The sequence below is a fragment of the Nicotiana sylvestris genome, chromosome 12 (genome assembly GCF_000393655.2).
Source record: "Nicotiana sylvestris chromosome 12, ASM39365v2, whole genome shotgun sequence".
Lineage (NCBI taxonomy): Eukaryota > Viridiplantae > Streptophyta > Magnoliopsida > Solanales > Solanaceae > Nicotiana > Nicotiana sylvestris.
The window spans coordinates 102,981,018-103,002,071 of NC_091068.1; the positions used below are offsets into that span (position 1 = coordinate 102,981,018).

Genomic DNA, 21,054 nt, shown 5'->3' on the forward strand with positions numbered 1-21,054 from the left:
CCAAACAATTCGGCTCAACTAATATAATTTTTTTTAAAAAAAAAAATCATTTTCTAAGCCCGTCTCCGTCCAATATTATAAAGAAATTGTTATAACAAATAAGACGACTACAAACACAAGCACATCTTAGAAGCTGAAGAAATCTATGAGCTTTCTCTGTTCCACATGCAATAAGGTCGGTGCGTACTTTTAGAGCTCCTATGAACCCTTTAGTTCATTAACAGTGTAAAACCAAACAGTACCAGAGCGTGGTAAATATCAAATAATAATTTTGTCCAACAACACTTGCTGATTTACAACTATCCAAGTATGTTTCCTTAAGTCCAATCATTTACTAGGGGATCAAACACTAAAGAAACACATTCTGTGTACACCATGGAAAGAACACAAATCACTTTCAAACAGTGATATTACCGTTAAGGGAAAGCTTCTGTGCAACATCACGATCCCTTGGCCAACTTTTGCGCAGTCATGAGGCTTTTTGTCAACCAGATTGCTGTCTCTCTAGATGACATTCCGTCATCCCCAAATGGTTTCAGCACACCTGCAAGCTCATCGATCTTTTCCTGCTTAAGTAGTCGTGCACAAACCTCCAAAAGAGACTCTAGAGCTTCAGCTCTTTGTTGAGTGGAATTCCCCCAATCATCTTTGCGCTCGTTACTAGCTAATGCGGCTAGTGACTTGAGCTGTGAAACCTTATCATCCAGTGCTTGAAGAGCATCTTTTTTAGCCTGTTTCGTGTCATTAACCATCGTCGCTTTCTTTTCTAGCTCATCTTTATGTACAAGTGAACCATTGCTTTCAGTTGACATGCAGTCAATAGAAACTTCTCTACTCTCACTACCATTTTCAGTATCAGTGGCATAGCACCTTGGTTCTGCCACGGAATCTGGTTTTGCCGGCTGCGAATTTGATGAAGTGCTTTCTTCATCAAAGCACCGTGTTTTAATGCTGCAGCTTTCACTAGACAATGTCATTCCGCGAGGCTTTCCGGAGATACCTTCCACTACATTTGTCTCAGCTTCCTCATTGTCTGCTGGACTGCTCAACACCTCAAGCTCTTTTGTTTCGCAACTCTCCCTATCACACTTTTCAAATTGTTTAACATGCTCAGGAGAAGCATGCTCTAGTTCCTCGGACCATGTTTTTGCCCTTGAACTGGAAAAGTTTGGTGTATTCGTACTTCCCATTTGCAAGAGTCTCTCAGTTTGATCATCTCCATAGCAAACAGCTGCCTCACTCGTCTCCCCCCTTTTAGAATCCTCACTATCTTGAGAGATCCTAACTGAGTAGCTTGTTGGATCAACTCTCTTAGTCTCAAGTTTGGCTTTGAACGTACTATAATTGTCTGATAAGTTCCACGGCATTATGTTATCACTTTCATCAAAGTAAAGGACAGGTCTCTTCTCTTTTAGCCTCAACTGTCTGTCTCTGCTATATTTAGGACTGCTAGATTTTCCAGGTGATGGTCTTGCTCTCTCTTTTGTGCTGCTTGGGGACTTCACTGGAAGAAACGCGGATGAAGGGTTGTGACACAAGAGGAGGTATGGTTGCAAATGTTGATGCCTTAACAACTCGGCAGCCTATAAGTTTGAGGTAAAAAAGATATCAGGATGAATGATGAATCTCTATTTAATAACATTTGAACACCTGCCGCTTGCACTCACCGTAGTTCTGTGTTCTGAATTTTTCCTTAGCATGCTCTTTATTATCTGTTTCCTGCAAGCATTAAATCTGTTTTTTCAATTGACTGATTTGTTTTATTTGTGGCTTGATGAGAAGTTGCAATGCTAGTAGGAAATAAGAAACACTTGTTAAGGTTGGTACAGAAACAGAAGATACTTACATGGTGGAGGAGTATATAATCGGAAGTGGTGACAAAGAACCCCGGTTTATTTTGTTGATAAGTCCAGTCTTGTCCTGTTGAGTCCATATCTCGTCAGAACATCATATAGAAAATATCATGATAAAGAATGTCTTTTTTTCTTTTTCGGTAATAAGGATAATTTTTTAAGGTACTGTGTACAAAGTTCAGATAGCAGAAAGATCAACTTACAGGAGCTCTAAATGGTGGTTGATGTGTGGCAATCTCAAACATGCAGCATCCTAGAATCACGTTAAAATGTTATTCATGTTTTAGGGACATGATGCGAAGAGCAAGAAATACATTACTTCGTCAACTTTCTTACCAAGCGACCATATATCAGATTTGTAGCCATAGGGTATACCATCAAGGAGCTCAGGGCACATGTTGCTTGAAGTGCCAGCAGCCTGTTTTCAGCCAAGGAAATTGCATCAAATATTTGTGGAAATTAAGGATTAGATGTACAACTCAGCATGTTTTTCTCAAATGTACTAAGCTTGGTGTGTTGGAGTGAGTGCTTTATAATATGTTTACCACAGTATTTTATCCTTACAAGATGATTTCTGTAACTGAAAAAAAAAGCAACTAATTGGTTTTCTCAGTGGTCGAGGGAGAAGGAATTTCTCTCTTGCTAAATAGATTTTACATTGAATCATGTGTAGGTGATAATAGTTGGTTGCCCGTAAGTAAGAAGGTGCATTTTTCCACTACAGAAACTCATACCGAGGAAGCAAAGCCTTCTGCATCTGTAAATTTTGCTAATCCAAAACCACCTGTGAAAATGAAGAGAATTTGATTATGGATAACAAAGGAGAAAACACAACCCAATCAAGCACTTGGTCTGGCATTCTTACCTAACCGGATGTCATTGTCCTTTGTGATGAATATGTTACACAGCTGAATGCAAAGTAGTTCATGTTAAAACATGTCATAGTAAAAAAGCTATATTTCACTGATTACAGCATGTCTTTACCTTAAGATCTCTATGATGAATGCGGTTGGAATGCAGATGCTCCAAAGCTAATAATAGCTGAGTCAGCCATTTGCAGAGTTTCTACAGAGGAATGGAAAACACAACAAAACAAACACATGCTATGTTTTAAGCTACCAGGAAGGCACAGAAAAGCTTCATAGGTATTGAAATTGCATCTAACTACCTCTTCAGGAAAAAGTGCTCCTCTGGACTTCCTTATGATCTCTGTCCTGAAAACCGAAAAAAATTGCCCCCATCCTTAGATTACACCAAAAAAGAAACTCTATAATCATCCTATTCCTTGTTTTCAACTTCATTACTCCTTGTGCCCTATTTTAATGGCACCATTACTATTTGGAGAGTCAATCCATTAATTCTTTGAAAGCAAATTTGTCAGCATTTTAAAAATATATTTACTTTAAAATATGATAATATAAGTACATTTATGTAATTCCTAAAAATGTACTATTTATTTTAAAATATTTAATTCGCACAATAATTAGATGTGCTGCTTCCTCGTACTTTGATCCCTCCAATCTTCTTGGTGTGGAGGGAGTGTTTGTGAAGTCTGTCTTTCATTCTCCAGATACCTGAAAATGCTTACAGCAGAGGCTGGAAGCAGCCACAAATGCTTGGGAAAAGGTCACCTCTACAAACACAGGTTAACCATATTGTACAAGAAAAATATAAACCGTGTCTGTGACGAAAAATTTTACGTAAGTATTTGGTTGGATGCTTTTATTCTTTATTCTTATCTTGCACTATAAAATGGAGAGGATGGGGTACGCATATAAAAAAGTTAGCAAAACCAGGGATAACCACTCACATGTCTTCATCTTCACAATAATTGGTAACGGTGCATATACAGCTCCCCTGAAAAAGTCAAGCTTTTCTTGAGCGCAGCTTAAGTAGAAATAATTGCTCCTAAGAAAGGATACTTGTTGCACTTTCAAATCCTATAACCACAAAACTGGTTAATATGATACCTTGTCCATCCAAGCATCTTTGTACTCCAAAATATATGGATGGCTTAATTTAGCTATCGCATTCATCTGCAACAGAAAAATAACTGTCTATCATCAGATAGAAGAATATTCCCAAGCATATCATGCCACCAAGTTAAACTTTTGATATAATAAATTATAAGACGAGCTGAAGATTTTGTATGTAAATGTGCTTGGACTCAAAAATCAAAAATAAGACTGAAGTAAGTAAGAGTGTCGATAGTCCATACTGCCTATTCGTCAAAGTGAATATTTGGTTAAGATATGTATACTGCATTGCGTCCACATTATCCACTTCGAGATTAGGGCTATTCATGTAGGGAAAATCTTAGGTGCAAAGTGCTTTAAAGGTCGGAGCTCATATCATATGAAGTTTGAAATGCGGTTAACATGGTAAAATATATATAGAGCTTTTAGCCATCTGCCATGAGCTCTAAGATATGCGAGATTTTACAATTAAAATATAAGAAGTTATGAACAACCCACTAAAATCTCACAAGTGAGGTCTAGGGAGGGTGTACGCAGCCCTACCCCTACCTTAGAGATGCTGCTTTCGATAGACCAGCGGCTCAGGAAAAACAAATTCACAGCATAGTCGAAAAGAAATACAATAATGGGTAAACCACAAAAAGGATAAAGAAACATGAAGAAGTACCAACAACAAGATAACAAGAAAATTGAAGCAACAAAACAACTAGTAGTAATACAAATCTATGTTTAAGGAAGTACAACAGTGCTATACATACTACGTTTAAGAAAAGGATAAAACTCCTGACTACCTACTAACTTTCTAACCTAGTTCTCGACCTCTACATCTTCCTATCCAGGGTCATGTGCTCCGTAAGCTGCAGATGTTTCATGTCCTGCCTTATCACCTCTCCCCAATACTTCTTTGGTCTACCTCTCCCACTCTTCAGACCCACCATGGGTAACCTCTAGCACCGTCACACTGGGGCATCTGGACATCTCGTTAACCATCTTAGTCTCGGTTCTTGTAACTTGTCCACCACGGGAGCCACTCTGACCTTGTCCCGAATATCTTCATTACTAATTCTATCTCTCTTAGTATGCCCAAACATACATCTCAACATCCTCATTTTTGGTACTTTCAACTTCTCGACATGAAAGCTCTTGATTGACCAACACTCTACCTCATACAACATAGCTGGTCTAACAACCACACCATAGATTTTACCTTTTAAGTCTAGGTGGTACATTCTTATCACACAAGACACTGGATGTGAGCCTCTATTTCATCCACCCTCCCCTCCCATCCCTCCTCCCCTACCCCCGACTTTATTCCGAATATCTTCATTCCTAATCCTATCTCTCTTAGTATGCCCAAACATCCATCTCTGCATCCTCATATTTGCTATTTTCAACTTCTGGACATGAGAGCTCTTGACGGCCAACACTCTGCCACTTTGCCCCATATAACATAGTCGACCTAACAACCATTCTATAGATTTTACCTTTAAGTCTAGGTGGTACATTCTTATCATACAAGATACTGGATGCGAGCCTCTATAAGTCGGGTGCAAATTGGCCCTCATGCGGAGAACATGTCAATAAATGGTGTTTCACATCTACTTTACCATTTATAGGTTTCCAATAATAGAAGTCATACGATGCTCCACTCCTCAACATATTCAGGAAAATCACTCCTTACCAAGTCCAGCATGCTAAACATTCATGATTTTATCCCATGAATTAACTATTAAGCAAAACTCCTCGAAGAAAGAAAGTTTCGCATGGGAGACCACACCTTCAAATGTACAACAACAGTAGTTCAGGAAAATGTTAATAGCAAAGGACGCATGATGTGGTATGAGAATGACGATTCAGGATACTTAGACAAGAAGACCAATTCAAATAGAAACTGACATGCAAATTCAACTGCTAGTGTTTGCATAACATCATCTCATGTTAGAAGCAACTGGGGTAGAAAACAAATTAGCTTGAGGAATCACATAAAGGATGGCTGGAGAGGACATTAGTGGGGCTGATTGTAAGAAATGTGAATAGAAATATCCAACCATTGAATTTCGGTACCAATAGGCCCTTAAGAAAATGGCAAAAGAGAGGCATAATAAGATGTACATCAATAACAAGCAGTATGTCAAATTCCTTATGACGGATCACCTCATACAATGTAGCTCGCTAATGAAACTATAAGGAAATCTATTCAATTAGATAACCTAAGACTATATTGCTGATGTGAACCACTGGATTATGTCATAGATATAGCACCCCCTTGCATTTCATCGTCGACTAAAGTTTGTGACCAACCAACTTAAAGTTCAGCAACTTCGAAGAATATGACACAACTATTATTGGTTCCCAATTAATCATAATACTATTTTTTCAGACAAGAAAATTCAGAGAAGCACTTGAAATGACCTCCAGATTTACAGCACGCTTGGACTTTTCTGTCTGTTTTGCTAATGGTATTTTCTTCAGAACATACCTACAAGGAAAAGGAAAATCAGAACTCCATAAGATTGGATTTACATTACTTCTCTTTACATCAAAGTAAAGAGAAGATTATCAGCATAGAACAAGTTTTCCTCTATTTTCTTTTCTTAAATAAGAATACACTTCATCAAGACAGGACAAAGCTATGCATTACAGCATTACGCTGAAATCGCACTCCTTAATGTGAAATTCAAGAGAGCAAACCAACATCAAACTAGCTTCTACAAGTTTCAATAAATTCTCAAAATTGCTAATACAGAATAATTTAGTCAGATTTCTCAAACTAAAGCTGAAACAGCTGGAAAACTATAATATATAACTGGAAGTTAACCAAAAAATCCTCTTTCAGACAAAAACAAGTAATATAAGGGGAAAAAATTTAGTACTATTTGCTTACTTCTTCTTATCAGTTCGATGGAGAACAAGAAATGCAGTTCCAAAAGCTCTTCTTTCCAACTGTTGTATCACTTCATAATCATCAATCCGAGTCTCCATTCTGCCATCAAACACACAGACATTACACTGTTCAGTAATAATAACAGTTAAAGATTCAATCTTTATGTTAATTGAACTGGTTCTTGAACTCACCCAACTCAAAACTTAGGCAAATCTTTATTTAACTCCAGCAAAAACAAAGATTTTGGAAGTTGGGTGTTCGAATTGGGACAAAGCAAAGGTATAGTGTTAGTATGATGTCAAGTGCTGCAACTGGAACTACTTGCTGTAATTGTCTGTGTGTGAGAGAGAGGGGGCCCCAAGAAGGAGGATCTGAAGTAGGGGCTAAGATTTAGGAAGGCAACATTAATTAATGCCGCATTGGATTCCAAATACCAATATATATACTCGTTCCATCTCACAATAAGTACAGTTTACTTTTAGCACCGGGTAAGAAAATGCTAAATCTTATACAAAAATACGATTAAATTATTCTTATTAAATATTGGTCATATAATTATAGTAAGGAGTGAGAAAACTTGTTAGGAATATGCACATAAGGGTAAAAGAGTAAAAATAAATTAAATTTTTTCTTAATTACCTAAATGCACACTTATTTTGAATCAAAATGAAAAAGTAAACTGGTCACTTGTTCTGAAAAGGAAGGAAGGAGTAGTATTTGTTTATTTAATGGGAAGTTAATGCGCACGGAAAACAGGTCTAAATGAAGCAAAAACCCGAAGGAAACTCCTCTCCATTTATCATCCTTTCCAATTCCCAATTTCCTATATAGATTTTTGATATTTGTCCTATTTAAATATTAAAGGCTCAAATTTATTTACTCCAATAATAAATTAACCGTAGTTTAATAGATAATTATAACAACTATTTTAGGGGGGGAAAGGTACTCTCTAGTCTCTACCTTTAGAAAGAAATTTTATCTTCTGAGTTCCAAATTTTAAATAAAGTATTTAAGTGCTTCTGTTTTATATTTCGAAATTATTTTCTTTTCAATAAAGTATTCTTAATTTTAACACCAATATTTTATATCAATAAATTTTCAGTGGTAGTTTTAGGCAATGAGATGCTTGGACACACGTTGCAGTAAATATTTTAGTTGAGGTAGAAAAATGCAACCCAAAAATTTTTCTTCGTAGACGTTAAGAAAATATTCTTTCAATTGTTTGGTTTGTGATTTTATTGTGAAGTATTCCATGATCTCATCAATTTAAATATAACATTCGAAATATACATGCAAGCTTTTTTAATGGTTGCCAAAATTTTATGAGATGAAGATTTTTTAACAACGTTAGAGAATGATGATTCTTTAATTTTCGAGGTTAATGGCAAATCTATCTATTTAATCATGGTTAATACTATTGTTAGAAGTAAATAAATTTGGGTCTTTAATATTTATATAGGACAAATGTCATAGATTTATATAGGAATTTGGAGAAATAGAGAGCATGAAAAATGGAGAGGAGTATCATCCCAAAAATTCTATTCCAATACTTACATTAATTTTTTTTAACTAACTTTTATTAGGCTGAATCAGCAACCAACAACAAGTTTACAATAAAACAACTAATGCACTCCCAATAGAAAAAAAAAATCTTTAAACTCTCTTGCCAAACAATAAGCAATTAAATTTCCTTGCCTCTTAACCCAAATCAGAGAAATATTAAGATTTCTCCTTAACAGAAAATGACACTCCAAATTCTGTAAAATCTTCACTTGAGAAGTTATAAAAAAGTACAATTTGTTGAGCATCACATTAATCAACTATACTCGGGCCATTAATGTTGAATCAACCAGACGAGAGCAAAACGTAAACTCATAATTTCAATATGGCTAGCATGTTCCTCTTTTTCGTAGCTGCAACATTAAGCAGAACTAATTATTAAGCAAGTGTTTTTTTTTTCTTTGCTTTCTCTGTTATTAATTGGTCATCATGCTTCTGGGACTTATTTCAGTGAAGGTTAGGATTGTGCATAATTTGATAAATATCGAATTATTGTACCAAATTAAAATTTTTGATATTTTGTACTTAATTAGTATTTTGGTATTTGGTATAATATTTGGTTTAAGGTTTAGAAAAAAATTGGTATTAGGTGTGTATTTGGTATTTAAAAAAATAATACAGAAATGTTGATACCGTACCGAAATATATATTAAATTATACAATATAAATATTATTGATTATAGCTTACTAAATTACACAATATTTTTTTTGGCATTCATGTTGAGGCTGACAGTAAAACGCATGTACTTCTTAAGGAAAATAGAGGAACAAAGCAGATTGTAGATTCTTTAAGCAGTTTAATATAACATTTCTACGGTTTTTAGGTGTTTCTTACTCATGTATAGTGAATTAGATCCTTGTTGTATTTTTGAAGGTCATCAATTAACTCTAACTAACTAATAGGGCATTTTCAATTATCAAAATTTATTACTTTATGTACCTTTTTTTCTCTCTCTATTGGTTGATACCTACTGATTTTGGACAAAGATCTTGTCAATACTTAGGTGAACTTAGAACGTTTTTATTTTTATATTTTTGAATACTTTAATTAAAAAAATATTATAGCTTATGGCTTTATGTACTAGTTAAAACTTCCTGAAACACATTAACTCTCCATCAACAACTCCACAATGATTACCATAACTATTGAGCAAGCTCATCTCTAAATCCCCCCAAAACCACCTGACACTACCAATTCCTGCCATAAGAAAGAAGAATATGCATTGGATATCTCAAAGGACACATCAATTCAACCCCCTCCTCCCCCCTCCCCAATCTTTCAAGGATACACTCTTGAAACAAGACAATGCAATTATTATTACCACAACCCCCTCTCCACCTCTTACCCTACGTATGGATATAGATATTCAAGATTGTGATAAGCACTCCCCACCCATAAATGACAGCAATAAAACCCCCATTACTATCCCTATATCTTTGGAAGACAGACATAGAATATACCACCCTGGAGAATCTCTCTAATCATAAAGTTTCAAGGAAAAAGAATTCTTCATCAATTACTGAAACAAAAAATTCATGAGCAATGGAAATAAACGAAAATTTTCCTCTAATAGACCTTGGTAATGACTACTTCACTGTTAAATTACAAAAAGAAAAAAGTATGAACCAAATTCTTGAAAATGGATCCTACTTCATCTTTGGAAATTTCCTATCAGTACAAAGGTGGTAACTAAACTTTGTTGCGTGGAGGTTGTACAAAGTTTCACAGCAGTATGGATAAGACTCCTCGGCTCCCTACTAAATTTTACGATGGTTTAATACTTCAATTAGAGGAGCCATAGGAAGATTATTAAAAGTGGATGCATGCACATCATCTTCTTTACAGGAGAGATATGCCAGATTATGTATAGAACTTTCAATGGAGGAACCAGTTGTAAAGTTTATTTATATTGGAACACACAAACAATAAATTCATTACGAGGCAGATCAACACCTATGCAAACAATGTGGTAGATTAGGTCATGCAACAAAAATTTGTCCATACAAAATTGATAGTGATGTTCAACCATCTACCAGTTATATGGATCCTCCTAATGATAACAACCAAAGCATGACACCAGCTCAAGAGGATGGCTGGCATACAGTGCCATTCACAAGAAACAAAAAATAATTTATAATGCTGGCACCAGCAAGACAACAGTCAGTAGTAAGAGCCCAAGTCTAGGTATAGATGTCAAATTGTTTAACGCGGTCACAAGTAAGTACATTGATACTAACAAATTAAAATACATTCCAAATGACTCTAATAATGGGAAAATTAATTGTTCCCCTACTAATCTTGCTCATTTAAATTCTACTATGTACTACAGTGTTGAAAATCACATTGAAACCCAAAACCGCTTCTCTAATATCCACTTAGATAGCTAGCAAATGATTTTTGGAAAACCTACTTATAACAATATTCACAATACCACTAATCAAGAATGCATGAATTGCCCACAAAAAACAAATTCAGTTCATGCACCCCTAATCCCACTAGAAGACAAAATTATAACACAAACGTCCAAAAAGCTATTAACACCAATACTAGTACCAACAATTCCATTAGACCTAATAATGACCCTAAAACTCCTATTAATACATACAACCAATCAATTAACAACATAAAATTGCATGCTATGGCATACCCGGCCACTCAAGATGAAACCTCCTTACATATGTCACCGGACATGTGCCACGTGCCAAAAAAATCTCATGCAAAATCCCCTATTAAGCCATGCACGCTAACCCTCTCAGAAAGTATGCAAATAGGTGCAATCATACCTCTTTCTCCGACCCCTAGTATGTTAAAACACTACCCACATCCCTCCCAAAATGCCAAGAATCCCTGTTAATCCTCGAAGAGGGTTCAGATTAATCCAAATTTTGAAAACCCATCGACCTCTAACGATGGACAACCTACCACCATTTCTTCCACAGCAACCAAATCTTCCAGTAATCTATGCCCAGCCTCCGTTACCTCAGGACCACCATCCAACCTCGTGGATATAGTTGGGTCTGATAAAGGGAGCCTTTTCCCTCCAACTCACTATCAATAGTCAAGAGACCATAATCCTAATCCAAAATCCTCAATTCCTAGCCCAGCTAATATCCGAGGGGCTACATCTAGCAATGAGCAATTATATGAATCACATTTGGGTCAACAATATAATGCAACCTCTAGTTCCAGGGATGAATAACAACTTAGTCCAAGCAATGCGAGCCCAATGGAATCTCCTTCCCACATACCACTAGAATCCATACTTACATCAAAATATGGGGTTGAATCTTCCTTTTTTTCCCTAGGAGATAACTGCAATCAATGTAATACTGATGCCCTGGGAACCAGACCCCATGAAAGCCCACGATCCAGTAAACCTAGGAAACATGGGCCATCAGGAACCTCAGGCTCCGATCCCTCAGGAGATGGGAAATCCAATGGAGGAAGGAGAGGAAGAATCATCAATCTAATAGGGGAATCAACGGTCGAATCGTCAAACCTAGATGAAGTCAAATTTCTATTCGTGGAGATGCGGGAGAAGAGACATATTCTAGCTTGCCCAAATTCACTCTTCAAGTGCACAATGGACATTCGTCCAGCCCAAGACCCAATAGTGGGCAAACTAGCAATGATCCTAGTACCTAGTCTAAGGAGGAACCCAGTCTTTCTCCTAGGAAGTCAAGTGTCCGGTCTCAACCAGCCTCAGACCCAATCAATGAATCAAGCTAAGAACTTTATAATCTGGAATATTAGGGGAAGTAACAATGAGAATTTTAGGAGAAATTTTCATGACATGATTGGTACCCACCATCCTTGCATGGTTACTTTACTAGAGACTAGAATGACTAGCCATGCCAATCTAATAAACGACTTTGGTTTCACGGATATGATCGAGGTCCCAGCGGAGGGACAATATGGTGGTATGGATGTGATATGGGATACGAGTAAGGTGAATGTCAACAACTTTGTGAGGAGGAATAATGAGATTTGTGAGCACGTGATTTTTGCCTCACACAAATTACTCCAAAAGAATTCTCAAAATTAGGTCTTTTCTTTAATTATTTGTTATTTTAAGGAATTATTGCGTGATTTTTCTGATTGTTCGCATATATTTGTCGGCATATTTAATTTTATTAATGCATTAAAAATACAAAAATATAGCATTGGCATTTAAGATTTGATTTTACATTTTTTTGGAATTAATTAATAATTAGATGTTTTACAAAAATGAAAATTCAAAAAAATATAACATATTTTTGTAATTTTGGTCAAATTGTGTGATTTTCTTTTAATTTGGCATTTAATTATTTGTGATAATTATTAGTGAGAATTAATTAGTATTTTTAAGTTAATTTGGTGTTTTATAATTAATTAGGATTTTAGTTTTAATTGTTGAAAAGAAAAAGGGAAAGAAAATTGAAAAGGAAAAGAGAATAAGAAGAGGAAAATCTGGTTGGGCCAATTTAGCCAGGCCCAAAACCAAAACTCAGCCAAACCCAAAGAGAATAAGAAGAGGAAAATCTGGTTGGGCCAATTTAGCCAGACCCAAAACCAAAACTCAGACAAACCCATTGAGAATAAGAAGAGGAAAATCTAGTTGGACCAATTTACTAATTGAGAAGCTTCTAATAATGGTAGAGTAGTATTTGCATTATCAATTAACTAAAAGCACTAATTGAGTGGACAATTAAGTGGATCATTAAAGAAATGAAAAGTTGAATTGGTAGTGGAAAATGCACTAATTAAATGCCCATTTAAGGGAACTGAAAATCAGATTAGAGAAGAAAAAAGAAGAGGGGGCGGAGAGAGCGGTATACACTCGATATACACTATGGATACACTGGATATACAGGGGCATAGAGCTAAGAAAACTTGGAAGAGATTCTGAGAGAGGGAGAACATTAAAAGAGGGTAGAAGGCTAGGAAATTCGGAGAGGAGAAGAAAAAAAAGGGGGCGGAGAGAGCGGTATACACTCGATATACACTCTGGATAGACTGGATATACAGGGGAAGAGAGCTAAGAAAACATTCTGAAAATACTGGAAAAAACTGGAATTTACTGTTTCATTGATTTCTATTTTTGGTTTCAATTTCAAATTGGCTGAAACCATCTTCCATATATTGTTTCATTGAACTATCTGGGGTTAATAGCTGGATTAAAACTAGGACTGTTTTGTTGCTGCTGGTGATTGCTGTTGTTTTTACTTCTAATCTCACCCCCTTTTGACTTTCATTTCCAGGTATTCCTTCATACCCTTTGCTAACAAATGAAGTACCACAAGTTGGAACCAGATTGAATTTGTATACAGATTTAGATGTTCGAATTGGAATTTGAATAAGAGTCTTGTTTGAATGTTAAATTCTATTAGCTTCTACTGTTTATACTTTTGTTTTCTTGTTATGATTCATGTGTTAAGTTGTCCAACTGTGCTCAAGGTATAGATTGTATATAACAATAGCTCATGCTGAAATTTTGGCTATGTATGTATAGATTGCCTGGTCTTAACTGTAACCAATTGATGTTTCCATATAGTTTATGCCTTAATTTAAAAGGGGATTATTGTTGATTGATATATATAAAGTTCTTATTCATGCCCCGATTCATTTTTCTCCCCTCCTCAACGGTTAAAAAGATTATGAGAGATCACTGGTAGGTATGGCTTCAGGGATTCGATCCTGAAGTCCTTGCTTGCAGCCGGCGTTGCCAAAATATTCAGGCCCTTCCGCTAATAAAATGGTTTAATAAAGCCTTGTTGTTTGGAAGGGACTTCTCAAGTACTTTAGTGTTAAATAATTAGGGTCTTAAAAAATGGAAATTTGAGGCAAGCCATAGTTAGACACTTAGTAACAAATGACTCTTGTGTTAATTTCATAATGTAGAGGTAAAATAATAAATATTCCTAGAGAAACCTTTAGGGCCGTTTAAAATATTATCGTGATTGTGGACATGTTTAGTTCTTGAACAATACTAATTAATTAGGGCTTTTTCTTTTATTATTAGAGACAAACTAAGTAGAAAATTGTAGTTTGCTTTAGGTTGGCCTTTAAATAATAAATGAGGCGAGCCCTGCTAAACAAAAATGCATAAATTGCGGGGACCTCTTAAATGTCGATAATAAAATACTTAGAATTCCAGATGGGCCGTTTAGCGAATTTCACAGCCCTCCCCAAAGATAATAACGCATTGGTCACTTTAGGTGCGCTTTTAATAATTTACTTTCTTAAACTCGGGTGTGCATTTCATGTGACCCAAATCAAACCCCAAAAACGTTGAATAAAATATGTTCAGGATTGCGGTTGCATTTCATGTGACGCAATCCAAAGACACGTTTTAAACGACGTTCAATTTTCTCTAAAAATAATTGAATAAAAGCGGTTGAAAGCTAAAATTGGCACATAGGTTCAACATGTATTAAAATCAGATAAATAAACTGAATATGACAGTTGAGCGACCGTGCTAGAACCACGGAATCCGGGAATGCCTAACACCTTCTCCCGGGTTAACACAATTCCTTACTCGGATTTTTGGTTCGCGGACTGTTAAACAGAGTTATATTTTCCTCGATTTGGGATTCAATCGGTGACTTGGGACACCATAAATCTCCCAAGTGGCGACTCTGAATTTCTTAAAATAAATCCCGTTTCGATTGTCCTTTAATTAGAAAAACTCCCTTTACATATATCCTTTTCCGGGGTGTAGGTGAAAAAGGAGGTGTGACAGCTCTGGCGACTCTGCTGGAGACACGAACCCAGAATCTCTGGTTCAGGGTTCAAGAATTCGAGCTTAGAATAATTGTTATAGTTGGCTTTATCCATTATTTGATTTTGTTACATGATCATTGATTGCTTTTACCGCTTTGATATTCCGTGAACTGTATATAAATTGTTGCGAAATCACTCTTCTCTCTGAGTCTTCTAAATCATGAAGAAGTGTGCATTTCGTGTGACTTCTTGACTTCTTTTCTGTTAGAGTCTTATTTCAAATTTAGAACGAGGTTCGGATAAGTTGCAAAGTCGGTGAAGCTTCTGTATTCCCGGTACGCTGCCCCTCGGCTCGAGCTGTCCGCTCGGGTAAGCCAGGTCTAGAACAATAAACCCAGGTTTTGAACCTAGAATAACTCAGCCTCATGCCGGATCCCTAGTAGGCACGTTTGTTTGCATCATGTGCATTTGACTTTGGGGACTCAACACAGGGGTTGAGTCCGTCTAGGACAGGTGTACCCAAAATAACAGACCATCTTGATGCATCCTATGTGCTATATGTTGCATTTCTTCAAGGATAAAAGGGTCATTTGGCGGACCAATGATAATTGAGGGCGAATGAAAAAAAAAGAGAAAAAAAAAGAAAAAAAGAGAGGCTGAAGTGTGAAGATAAAGCGAGCTTGAAAATTCAAAAACTTTTTTTTGCACTTTTTCATTATTTGTCGAAAATCAGAAAATCAAAAAAAAAATACAAAATACAAAAAGATTTTGCATGTTTCGTCATTTTTCAAAAAAAAAACAAAAAAAAATGTGATTTCTATAAATTAGTGGTTTTTTTGTTATTCTCGCCCGTATCCAATCTGCCCGAACTACGCGAACTTGATTCTCGTCTCTCGGGGCGGGATACGTAGGCAACCCACATAGGGTCCGGTCTTCCTAGTAAATCTTAGGTTCTTGGCTTCGCGGGGTCATAGCTAAATTTTGCACTTCTAGCCACCTTTTGGCCAAATAAGTTATTTTGCAAAAGTAGCCTCAATCATGTCAACCATGTGTCTAGTAAGGAATATTTTTATCTCATATAGTGTTGGTTTAAGTTTTCTTATACAGGTGTGGATTTATTTACCGGAGTTTAAGCATGACAAACACCCCGTGACTATCCAGTCAGGATCGCTCAGTCGGGAGTTGCTTAAGGAGATTTGTTTTATTTTTATGTCTCGAGGTTGTTCTTCATTTTATGTCGTCTTTTACTTTCTACTTTTGTACAGTAATGTCAAGTCCTTTGTTATTGTTATTTTCTGCTTTATATTTTCCTTTATTTAGAATACTAATTCTAGAAATGGAAAAATTTTGAGGTTGTTTTTCCTTTAGGCAATTAATATCTAGGACTTAAAATGGATATTTTTTATGTTCCCTTTAGTATATTAAGACCAAAAATTCAAAAAAAAAAGAGAATTTTCTTTAGTACCCCTTTAAAAGTTTTCTTTTAAGATATTAAATCCAAAAATCCAAAAAAAGATTTTCTGTTGAGGTTTTTCTTTGGGAAATTGATGAAAAATGACTTGAAAAAAAAATTCTTTTATTTTAGGACATTGTACATATAAGAAAAAGAAAACAACAATACTTTTTCTTTGGTTTATTTTCAGAGTTTCTTCCTTAGGTAATCAAAAATTCAAATTCAAAAATAGTTTTTTTTTATCTTTTTCATTTCTTGTTTCGAAGTTTTTTCTTCAAGATATCAAGTGAAAATTCAAAATATTTTTCTTTGGTCTAGCCTTTAGATTTCCTTCTTAATAAAGAAAAGAAAAAAATCAAAAAAATATTTTTTCTCTTGTAGGGATTTTCCTTAATAATTTTCTATAGAGTATTTGTTTCAAAAAAAGGGGAAACAATATGTGCTCATTAAGCTTGAGTTTAGAATAAGTTATAGAGCATTCAGTCTAGAAAATTCAAAAAAAAAAAGATTTGCTTCTTTTATTTCTCTTTTCACATCGGATTAGTCACTAAGGTAAAAAGGGAAAAAGAAGAAGAGAATGAAAAAGAAAATGTTGGTTTGTTACTTCGTTCCCGATCTTCCAGAACTACGCAAATATCTGATTCATGCAACGTCATGATACGTAGGCAACCTACATAGGGTTCGATCGACTCATTCTTTTATTATTATTAAGAAATGAAATAAAAAGAAAAAAAAAACAAAAGAGAAGAAGAAAAAAAAGATGAAAACATGGGATGAGAGGGAGGAAAAAAGCGATAATTAGAAAGAGAAAAAGAGGAAAATGAGCGAGCTAAGAAGTGCGAGAAAAGAAAAGAAAAGAGAAGGTTCAAATGGACAAGTTGGGATAATGCCAAGTGACTTTATGACCCTCGAAGTCATTCTAGAATCATTAATTGTTGCTAGGTGCATTGCACGCAATGTGATATTTTTGCTATTAAATGCCCTAACGCTAACGTGATAGCTTCATTTTGTTATATTCACAAAAGAAGGGTGGTTGGTTTTTGGTTCTTAAGGTAACTCATCCATTCAACACAAGGCCAAAGGTCAAGGTAGCCATGACTAGCAAAAACTTGGGCACAAAAGTTGTTGACCCGTCAAGGGAGTTTGTGGAGTCGGAGTCTGAATTGAAAGAGGAGTTCCAAAGGGTGAAACAGCAGATGGCAGAAATGTATCAGTCTTGGATCAGGGGGCATCCTCCACCTTCATTCCCCACTAACTACACTGAAAACCCTGCAACTATCCCATCACTATCACAAGTCCAGGTTTCCACTGCTATTGATATCTCCCCACAACCTTTTCACACTCCACCCCTCAAAAGCACATCATATCCCGCCCTTTGACCACTCATGCTCTTGTAGTTCCTCCCCCAACTACTTTTCCTCGATCCTCTAACAAGGTTGTGTTCAAAGTCCCTGATGCCCAACACTATGCACCAGAACCAACTTTCAAAGTCTCAGATTCATACTCTCTCGCTCCTCCTTTTGAGCCTCCCGGTGAAACTGAAAAGCTTGCTAAGACAGTGGAGCAAGATGAGATATCCAGGAAGGTGAAAATCTTAGAGCAGTCTTTAAGAAACATGCAAGGGGTAGGGAGCCAGATGAGCGTGGCTTACAAAGACTTATGCTTGTTTCCTGACGTCCAACTGCCTGATGGGTTTAAGATGCCAAAGTTCGATTTATATAACAGGTATGGAGATCCCATGGTCCATTTGAGAGGCTACTGTAGTAAGATGAGAGGCATCGGTGGGAAAGACAAATTATTGATGGCGTACTTCAGTCAAAGTCTGGGTGGGGCAGCTCTGGAGTGGTACACCCGCCAAGATGCTGGCAGGTGGTACACGTGGGATGATATGGCTCAGGCCTTTGCCAGGCACTTTCAGTACAATATAGAAATTGTCCCAGATCGCATGTCCCTCGCTAAGATACAAAAGAAGCCTAATGAAACTTTAGGGAATACGAGCTCAAATGGAGAGAGCAAGCTGCCAGAGTCCATCCTCCTATGGAAGAAAAAGAGATGGTCAAGTACTTTCTTCAAGCTCAAGAACCAACTTACTTTGGGCATTTGATCACGGCTGTGGGTAGGTCTTTTAATGATGTGGTAAAAATGGGAGAAATGGTAGAAGATGGGCTGAAGTCTAGCAAGATCATGAGTTATTCTGCTTTAAAAGCCACAACACAAGCAATTCAGAATAACACAGGAAGCTCGCTGGGTCAGAAGGAACACGATGATGTTTCCATGGTCGTTTCAGAGTCACGACATAGACCAAAGGGTACGCCTCACTAATATACCCAGCCTCAACTCCAATCCCAAACCTATCCCCGAGCTCCACATAATCCACCTCAGTATTATCCTCCGAATAATGTCTGGTCATCTGCCCAACCACTAGGTCACTCCCTATGGCGAGCACCGGCACCGCATAATGCATTCTTGCCTTCACAACATTTTTGAGCACCCAACAACCCAAGAAAACAGGGGCAGGGAAGGGAACAAAGGCAAAGAAATAGTTTCACGCCAATTGGGGAGTCCTACACAAGCTTATTTGAAAAGTTAAAGCATTCTGGCCTGATTGAGCCGCTCCTCGGCTATACTCCAGACCCATATGCAAAAGGCTTTGATCCTACTGTACGATGCATGTACCACTCTAATGTCCAAGGGCATAGCATTGAAGATTGTCGTTCCTTGAAAAGGGAAATAGAAAGAATGATTCAAGAAGGGGTAATTATGATCAATGACAGTGACAGGGAGCACGCAAACCCTCTTGGGAACTTGTTGATTGAAGTTGATGATATTGAAGTTAGTAATGGTCTTGGCAATATTGATGAGGAACTCAGTGGATAAGATGTCGTTCTTGGTAATTGGAAAGACGCTCCATTTCTTGGTCAGCCGAAGAGGAGTTTTGGTGGTTTATTTTATTGTCATTTCTGTTGTCCGGGTTATTTTCAAGGTTGTAATCCGGATATTATCTTGTGACTCAAACCCTTCTATCCTTTTATTTTGCCTAGTTTGTTTAGTCGTAGTAGCTCATTTAGTGTTGTCTAGGTTTGTTCCAAGGTTGTAACCCTGGTTTAGTCTGTTTGTTTTGTTGTTCAAACCCTTTCACCATCTGTCTAATGCAATTTTCTATTTTCTGTTATTTCTAGTCATTTTTGTTTAGTTCTCTTTTCCTTTTATAGTTCTTTTCCTGTTAACTCTAGTGACATGACATGCATGCGTAATTCTCAGCCTGGTCTTAAAAAGTTAATTTAGTCATGAAGCAATAAAACAATCTTGAAGATGATAGGGGCATTTGAGGGAAATAAGTAAAGGCATTTTGAGATCATTTCAAGCCCGAATTGCGATACTGGGGCAGATAGAACATAAAGAAATACTGTTGAAACTCATCCTGCCACATCAGGTTGAAGCTAAGGCAAGTTTTCCCCAAATTGACAGGGGCTGTTCGTGATAATGAGAGTGAGGGTGTTGTCCAATTGTGCTTTTAGTTAACAGATGTAGAAGGCGAATGTGTAGATATGATTGTCAAGTCTGGTACAATCAAAAGATGTTAGAAATGTTTTCCTTGGTTTGTTTAATTGCGTAGTTTGCACTTGACATGTTTTGGAGATTGGAATGACGAAGGCATTTTGTTCTGCTATCTAAACACTTTATCCTTCGTTACCCCTTTGAGCCTTATTTATTTTCTTTCATACCCCTCTTTCGGAATAAGTAGCAAAGATCAGAAACGCAAGCATGAAAGATAAGTAAAGGAAAAATAGAAAAGAAAAGAGAGAAAAGAAAAGAAAAAAGACAATAAAACAACAAAAAAAAGAGAAAAAAAGAGAAAGAGGAAGAAAAAGGAAAGAAAAAAATACAACAACAAAGGAATTTCTATGTCATGAACTACGTTCGACCTGATTCCTTTTAAGGATACGTAGGCAGACTCACGGTTCGGTCTCATCAAAAGAAAATCCAAAAGTCCCCAAGCAAGAAACTGGGGCAGAAGTTGTGGTAGTTGTAAGAAATCTGATTTTGAAAGTTGTAATTTTGAACCCAATTGAGTTGTTTTGAGCCTTTTGATACCCTTTCTTCCTAACTCCATCCAAAAGCCCACATTACGGTCCAAAGAAAGACCTTCCGACCAGTCTTCGAGACATGCCAAGTCGAGCAAGCAGAAGTGATTCATATGAAGGGCAACACTCTGGTTCAAGCAAAAAAAAGGAGAGAATCTTATTGATGAAAACCCCCACGGGTACTGCAAGGCGATGAAAGCTGAGAGAAATAAAAAGTGAGAGAGTCTTATTGGTAAAAACCTTCATGGGCACCTTGAGACGACTGTAAGATGAGAGAAAAGAATAAAAGGAGAGAGGCTTGATGGTGAAAACCCTCCGGGCACTACAAGCCGAATAAGGATTGTGAATCAGATTGGATAACGGAGAATTGAAGCCCAGTTTCATGGTTTAAGGGTACAACAAGAGTTGAACATTAGATTTGCTTCACGGAATAGGCCACAAGTGCATGTCATGGCCATTAGATTTGGTATCCACGTCTGATATGTTTCTACTTTGTAGTTTTCTTGTTAGGAATAATCTCTTCCCTTTGTCCTATACTCT

The 21,054-nt window shown here is 36.7% G+C and overlaps 1 protein-coding gene across 1 annotated transcript; it reads right to left on the reverse strand.

Moving 5' to 3' along the window:
* Nucleotides 1-226: 226 nt before the first annotated feature.
* Nucleotides 227-7,091, reverse strand: LOC104239396 (serine/threonine-protein kinase Nek6-like). Its single transcript, XM_009794024.2, has 14 exons — nucleotides 6,905-7,091; nucleotides 6,714-6,812; nucleotides 6,242-6,308; nucleotides 3,824-3,889; nucleotides 3,664-3,710; nucleotides 3,022-3,067; nucleotides 2,838-2,918; nucleotides 2,719-2,761; nucleotides 2,588-2,637; nucleotides 2,190-2,271; nucleotides 2,057-2,106; nucleotides 1,847-1,920; nucleotides 1,668-1,719; nucleotides 227-1,583 (listed from the first exon to the last, which is right to left on the reverse strand). The coding sequence occupies exons 2-14, from the start codon at nucleotides 6,809-6,811 to the stop codon at nucleotides 441-443; spliced, it is 1,899 nt and encodes a 632-aa protein (XP_009792326.1). The 5' UTR covers nucleotide 6,812; nucleotides 6,905-7,091; the 3' UTR covers nucleotides 227-440.
* Nucleotides 7,092-21,054: the final 13,963 nt, after the last annotated feature.

Bases quoted from the DNA above. Each gene is read 5' to 3' on its own strand.
- LOC104239396 (XM_009794024.2), bottom strand. From the start codon at position 6,811: ATGGAGACTCGGATTGATGATTATGAAGTGATACAACAGTTGGAAAGA. The intron at 3,711-3,823 runs GTATCATATTAA...TGACTTTTTCAG, and splicing joins AAGATGCTTGGATGGACAAG to GGGAGCTGTATATGCACCGT. The intron at 2,919-3,021 runs GTAGTTAGATGC...ATTCCTCTGTAG, and splicing joins GAGCACTTTTTCCTGAAGAG to AAACTCTGCAAATGGCTGAC.